Raw genomic sequence first — 7,802 nt, forward strand, 5'->3', positions numbered from 1 at the left:
TTAGTGGCAGGTCACATCATTTTTTTCAATCAGCACTCTTCCGGTGGTGTTGAACTCCAGCGCAGCCCAGTTGAGGACATTCCCTGGGGTGAAGTTCAGATCATCCACATAGCGCTTGATCTCACAGGAGGAGAGGATGTAGTCCCACATGTGGACATCAGAGATCATGCCCATGAAAGACTGTCCAGCGTCAAACCCCCCACCATAGGTATCCTGCTCCTGTAGACATTGGAAAGAAATGAGATTTGAGAAGATAAAAAAAGACAATTTTAGTTTTGACATCAATATTTTACAGTCATAAAAAAAACATAATGCATATGTATTAATCTTCTGGAATACAATGAACTACAATGTTTACAAACTGAACATACCTGTCCAAGGATAACTATGGGGTTCGTGATATTTGATCCGCCACTGAATTTTTTAATTGAGGGGTTTCCATCAAACCAGAGCTGCACCAGACCAGATGCGGAGTCCCATGTGGAACAAATAGTGTGCCACATGTTCAGCTTGTAGTCCTGTCCTCCAAAATTGATAGGTTTATCCTGGATATAGACAGCAATCTTAGCGCTTTCAATCAGAATCAGAAAGGCATTGGGAGCAGAAGTTGTGGCCAGAGAAAAAAGGACGTGATTTCTGCTGAGGTCTGTATATGACCTGTAAAAATTGAAAGAAGAAAAAAAAGTCAAAATGATAATTAAGTTATTTTATGCATTTTGCACTTTCCCCAATATTACCTGAGACACACGGTCGCAGCACTCAAACCCGCCATTGATGTCGCCAGTCTCACATTAGCTGTTTTGGTTTGCTCTGGGAAGATGAGCATTTTACCAGACAGATCTATAAAAATAAAAAGTATATAAATAAATAAAAGTAAGAAAGAAGCATGTTCAGGTTAATTTTAAAATTAGGAAATACATTACACAATCCAGCTCGGTTAACAAAATACTTTTTCTGTTTACACAAATGTAAAGTTGGTTTATTTTATTCTGCAAACAGAATGATTAATTTCTCGTTGAATAAATGGTTTGATGTAAAGTATGTGAATGAAACAAATGAATGTCCTGTTTATATAATGAAACAAACATCCTTATCTGCACCTTGCTTATTTTTTTATATTTGTTCAACTGGTTCTTTAATACAGCTCTCTTTCTCTCCTTTAAAAAACACTCAGCTTAATAAAATGATTCATTCAACTATAAAATATACAGCGAAAATGATCGCAATATAAATACTGTTGCTGCTTCCTCATATGACACATTATTTTCTTGTGAAAGAACCAGTATTTGAAAAGGTATTTGGGCAAGGTCCCAAAACTATGTCAAGCAAGGCGCTTGTCACCTTTTAAATTGTACCTGCTTATCTATCAGCAGTGCAGGGCAATGAAGTTAACAAGACTTTATTTTTCAATTACCATTATTTTTTCGATTTCGGATTTCGGATAAAGAAAAACTGAAAGAAGTTTCCTTTTAAGTACTAAGCTGTAGCAAAAGTTGCTATACCAAATATGAGATAATATATATTATTTATTTCAATATAATAGACAAACTCAAAATGAATCAAGAGAAAGGCATCAATGATTTCAGGTCGGATTAGTTTATTTTTTTCTGTGTCTAGACCACTGGTAAATTTGATTAGTACAAGAAGCCGTAACTTGTCTTAAAGGTGGGATCACTGGAGAACACTTGTTGTAAAAACCCTTAATTGTCAAAATCAGTGAATATCTCCTCACAATCTGCTACCTGTCCATACTGTCTGTGTGCTGAAGGGGCCCACTGTAGCTAGCAGAATGGCAGTTAACAGAGGCTTAGCTGTGTGTCTGTCGCAGAAACACTGGATTTTTTTTTCAGTGCACACAAATTCAGACATGTAGCAGATTATGAGGACATATTCACTGATTTTGACAAAAAGGGATTTTGATAACAAGCATTCTCCAGGATGACTGCATTCTTTTAAATCACTCAGATGTTCCACCTAAGAACAAATCTGTTTGTATGAGAGGTTGAATAAAGAAGAAAACCAGTGGGCACACATACATTGGCAAAGGAATTATTTTCAAAGGAATAACACATAATGAATCCATATGAAAAACATAATATTTCAGAAAGGCAAGTGTGCAAATACCAGAAATGTTAGCAGGTATAACAGTAATTCTTCAGAAGATCCAGAGGCAGAAGAAGGAAGAGGGAAGGAGGAAACAGCTGTCGCCAAGACAGAGTCTGGTGATACAAGAGAAATATGCAGCAAAACAGAACATTTAGTCAGAGACATCCTGTTATCTAGAATCTAACAGCATTATCTGCATACACAATCTGTAATCCTTTACACGCCCTTGCATTGTATTATTGTCATATTTCAAAAGAACTGCTGTTGGTTTTAGCTTATTTCCTGCTCTTGGGCTGTGTGTGTGTGTGTGTGTGTGCTGATGTATACACGAGATAGTGTACTACCATGTTGCCCAAGGTAATAATTAAGATGTGGCAACGCACAGCAAAGCTGTCAAACAAGCTAGCTAACATTCATCTTGCACTCGTGTTTCATTTCACACGCACGGGCTACAGTGAAACCAATAACATGATTATGTGTGTCCAACCATGAAGGCTCTCCTGTAAAGGAGCATAAAAAGACAAAATTAATTGTGGGTTAGGACATAATGTTATGTCATTTCGGGGGCGGGACTCGATAAGCCTTAGGCTTCTTCCGTCACCCTTCGGACAACACAAATTAAGATGTATGATGTGAAAGAGATAATTGTGTATTGTGTGGAATTGTCCGAAAGAATAATAATAAATAAATAAAAAATTTTGATTGTTTCATTAGTTACAATAAACTCAATCCGAGAATGCTTTTGGACACTGTAGCCAAACTGAAGCTGTTAGTTGCTCATTCTTCATGGGTCATGATCTCTCATTTTTTTCTGTGGTAGTATATGAGATTGTATACAAAATTAGTTATTTTTCTCAGGTGATTGTATTCATATGCTGATTCCACGTTAGTCTCAGTTCTTACTTATTTTGAGATTATGTATTTGGCTTCAAAATCATCTGCTTGTCTCCTTGACTGTGGTTTTAACATCTACTTAAGAACAATCTCTGGCCATCTCTACTTAAGTAGATGTTAAAAGAGTAGTCTTAGCGAGGACGCTCAATGGTGTCTTCAAGGCAGCACTGCCTGCAGGGTACTCCCCGCCCCCAACAGTTAGGGTTAGGGCCTTCCAGGCAGCGCACTCTTGAAGGTTCCGTCGGGGGCACAAAACACCCTCGAGCAGTGAAGACAGTGCCAGTCACAAGTACCAAATATCAATTTTCAGCTTTGAAGGTCGCAGAGATGGCCAGACATGGTTCTTAGGATGGGGTCAAGGAGGCTAGCAGATGATTTTAAAGCCAAAAGAGATAATTTCAAAATAAGGAAAAACTGAGACTAACTGGGAATCAGCATAATGACTATTGTACGTTTCAAATCAGCTGAAAAAAGGAACTCATTTTGTATCTAATCTCATCTACTTACCACAGAACAAAAAGTAAAGAATCATGAATCATGAACAATTTAAATGGGCTTTTTTTTGCGGTGGATATAATATCATAAATTACTTTTAAATGCTTCTAAATTTCATACACTCTTAGGTAAAAAAAAAATCCATTCTACTGCAGACCTGTTTATCTGGTAAACCTTGGGTGGTGTAATTAAAACCATTTTAGTGCATTTTTGTATACCACAAACTACTGTAATTAACCCTTGTTGAAGAAATTTGGTCCATAACATATGTCCTTACCCACAATTTATTATGTCTATTTATGCTCCTTTCCAAGAGAGTGTTCATGGCTGGACACACGTAATCGTGTTATTGGTTTCACAGTAGCCCGTGGGTGTGAAATTAAACAGAAGTGCAAGATGAATGTTAGCTAGCTTGTTAGACAGCTTTTCTGTGCGTTGCCACACACACACACACACACACACACACACACACACACACACACACACACACACACACACACACACACACACACACACACACACACACACACACACACACACACACACACACAACCAAATATGTAGGAAGATAAATGCAGGAAAGAAAGAGGAAGTATGAAATGAACAGTAGGCCCAGCCTGCAACATCACCTGTGTCACAGGCTGGAAATCCTTTGGATACAAATGACAAGTGCAATATGATTTGAAGATACACAAGCTCTAAGTTGGCCAGTGTCCCCTAATAAGCTTCATCTTTCCAACAAGCAACACATTTTAACCATTAGAGCTTCATGAGCAGGTTGCTTCTACAGAATGTCCACAAACAAACATGGCTATGATGATCCTTAAAGACCAGCGTAGTTCTTCTGATGAAGTGTGGATCCGTTGTAGACACTAGTTTCTCCGAGACTGGCAGCATCTGTCAACACATAATGACTTTGTTGTCTGTTCTAAGTATAGTCCCGTTCACATATAGGGAAGCCACTACAGGCCGAATAGGACAAAGCACATGTAGATAAACTTCTAACTTATACGGCAAAATGAAACTCTTGAATCAAAACCTAACAATCCCATTTCAAAACTCTTTTTAGCATCAAAACAACACACACATGCACTTTTGAACTACTCTTTCCTAGCAGCAACAACACAGAGATGTGCTTTATGCAAAACACATCTGCATTCAGTACTTTGGATGGTTTTTGACTTTAAAAGTCTCATAAAGATTTTTTTTGTGAAAGATTGATCCACTACAGTTGATCTAGACACATGAAAACAAAATGTAAACGCTTCAGATTTTTTATTTTATTTTGCCATTTCAGGTTTTTGCAAAAGTAAAAAAAAAACCACAAAGACACACAATAAATGGTTCAACTAGAATGTTCTACAAAACATAGTGTTGTATGGGAATGATTGGAAGACATTTAGGCTATGGATCCTGTCTCCTGTTGGCATCTGGCCACATCACCTCTGACACCTCATCCATGTCACAGGCAATGTCCTCCCTTGCCAAGCAACGGGGGAAATATCGCCTTGCGTGCCGTTTCCAACCTCTTGCAGAATTTTTTGGAAAGATTGATCCACTATATTTTCAATTAGACACATGAAAAAAATATAGAAAAGCTTCTGAAAAAAAGTTTATATTGCAATTTCAATTTCAAAACACAACGAATAGGTAGGATCGCAGTTCAACAAGCAATTCAGTGTGTCACTATGAACTCTGAAACAATTACAGTAAAAGAAAATAAAAAAATAAGTGTTGTAAGGAATGGGGCGAGTGGATTATGAATCCTTTGGATACCGCCTCCCGTTTGTATCTGGCCACATCGCCTCATCGACATCACATGCAATGTCATCCTTTGAGAAGCAACAGGGAAATGATCACCTGATATCCTGTCTAAATCTCCTAATTATGGAGCTTGTTAGAAATAAAATTCTACCGTGTTCTTTTAACCAGAGTTGAAGAAGGAAAAACAAGTATAAGATTTATTTCAAAGCTTAAAGATTTATTATCTAAATTGAGTGAGCAGAAAACATGTAGGCCTACATGGAGCTTACTGGATTCTCAAAAAGCGTCCCCAGTAAGACTGAAGACAAAATGGTGGGACATAGTGTTATATGGAAACAAATACATTATTTCTGATTGGTTGACTATGTGTTAGAGGCTGGCCGATGACGTCTTCTTCTTGCTGGTCTTCATAAGATACATTTCATGTTTTACTAAGAGAGTGCTCATAAGAGAGGTGAAGGGAGGGTGCGGGGTCGTTGCTAGGCCGGTTGTCATGTGCAGGCTCATCCCACACAAATAGTTCTCCCCTGACCTTGGGCAAAGTACCTACTGAAACGGCCTGCCTCAGTGCTGTTGTGTGTCTGTGTAAATGGTGAATGAATGTGAAGTTACTAAACATACAAAAGTGTATAAATTTAAAAAGCACATGAGTATAAAATTAAGATTATTCTGACAAGCTATTGTGTTGTTGGGCTGGACTCTCTGCCCAGGCTCCTGTATTGATAGGCCATGATCTATAACATGGTCCACCATAGTGACCCTGTCTCCGTCTGTTGTCTCCTATGTCCTCGTCCTCCTGCCGCTCTCTCTTGTCCTCTTCCCCTGACTCTTACTGTCTCACAAAGGAGCTGAGCTCACCTAAGGTCTATTTGTAATGCTAAGGCTCACACTGATTGGTATTATATTAGCTTTATTTTTCATTTTTCATGTGTGTGAGTCTGTTGTGATAGCTCGAGGTAGGACCCAAAAGCAGAACAGATACCCAGGTAGTCAGTTTTAGAACAAAGTTTATTTTCAGGCTGGCAGGACACTGGACGGCAGGGCGGCGCAGCGAGCATAGGCAGGTGGGTAATCCGGGAAACCTCAGGCAGGCGAGCAGGACAGGTGAACAGCGGAGGCAACTGGCACGGAAGGGAAAAAGGAGCAGAGTTAAAATCAACTCCAACATGAGACGTGAAAGAAAACAATAAACAAAGAGCTTAAGCTCGGGAATCATACCGCTCTGATACGTAGTATACTCTGGCGCTGAATGACTGGAGTCCACAGGTTTAAATAGAGAGCCCTGATTAGCCCAACGATCCACACCTGGAAACAGCCTGCCCTGGAGTGCCACCACGCCCACATGCCAACAGGGAGGCTGACACATTGAACAACAACAAAAAAGAGAGACAGACGAAGGAAAACACACAGAAGAGGAGGAGGAGAGACTGCCGAGCCGTGAGTCATGACAGTCAGGGTGCAAAGGTACCTGTAAAGTGAAAAAAAACAGATCGAAACAAAAAGAGAAGGAAAGAAACACAGTTGGTTTTTCAGCCCCTTTAATTTTCAAAATTATTATTACAGTTTTTCACAATTGTTTAAACACATTTTTTGGAACATCAAACAATGTGCACAATCTGAAACTAATTTACCAACTGCTTAACCAATTCTGCTGAACTCCAAACACATTTCCTGCCTTAGACTCATATTCTCATTCGAAAACACACATTTTTCACAACATTACACACAATTCTCTATATCTTGCACACTCTTCCTGAATTCTCTCTCATGGTATTCACACAGAACACACTGCTAATCAAATTTCTAAACTCAAAAGGCTTTTGTGCAGTTAGCTATAGAAGGGTCAGAGATGAGCTCCTGTTTGCTGTGATTTACAGTAGACTGCACATTTTGGTACAAATACAGTTTTTGCCGAATACTGTAAACACTAAAAGTGACTGCTATGACCACAACCTCTAACTTTTGTAACTATGCCCTAAACCAAAGCACCAACCCTACACACACGATACATGATTTGCACTGTGTTTGAAATTCTCTAACACACTTCTTGAAAAAAAATTTAACTAATTGAATACCAATCAGTATAAACCTTAGCCCTACAAATAGACCCCGGGTGAGCTCAGCTCCTTTCTGAAACAGTAAGAGTCAGGGGAAGAGGAGGAGAGAGAGTGACAGGAGTACGAGGACAAATAAGGCAACAGACGGAGACACATACAACAGGAACACTATAGTGGACTATGTTATAGATCATGGCCTATCAATGAGGGAGCCTGGACAGAGAGTGCAGCCCAACCTGAGTCGCTCCATAATTAGGAGATTTAGACTGGATATCAGGTGATCATTTCCCTGTTGCTTCTCAAAGGATTGAGTGTGATGTTGATGAGGCGATGTGGCCAGACACAAACAGGAGGCGGTATCCATAAAAGGATTCATAATCCAACCACCCAATTCCTTACAACGCTGTTTTTTTTACCATTGTTCCCTAATTTTACTGTAATTGTTTCTTAGTTCATCCTGACACACTGAATTGCTTGAACTGCAGT

General features: G+C 39.2%; 1 protein-coding gene across 1 annotated transcript; it reads right to left on the bottom strand.

The window, feature by feature from the left end:
- LOC307259627 (C-reactive protein-like) lies at window positions 1-772 on the bottom strand (the record flags this gene model as incomplete). Its single annotated transcript, XM_080039569.1, has 3 exons — window positions 1-219; window positions 372-570; window positions 738-772. 3 exons carry the CDS (start codon window positions 770-772, stop codon window positions 1-3), a joined length of 453 nt encoding a protein of 150 aa, XP_079895695.1.
- Between the last annotated feature and the right edge of the window lie 7,030 nt (window positions 773-7,802).

This window comes from Ammodytes marinus (genome assembly GCF_949987685.1).
Source record: "Ammodytes marinus genome assembly, chromosome: 13".
NCBI classification, from domain to species: Eukaryota; Metazoa; Chordata; class Actinopteri; order Uranoscopiformes; family Ammodytidae; genus Ammodytes; species Ammodytes marinus.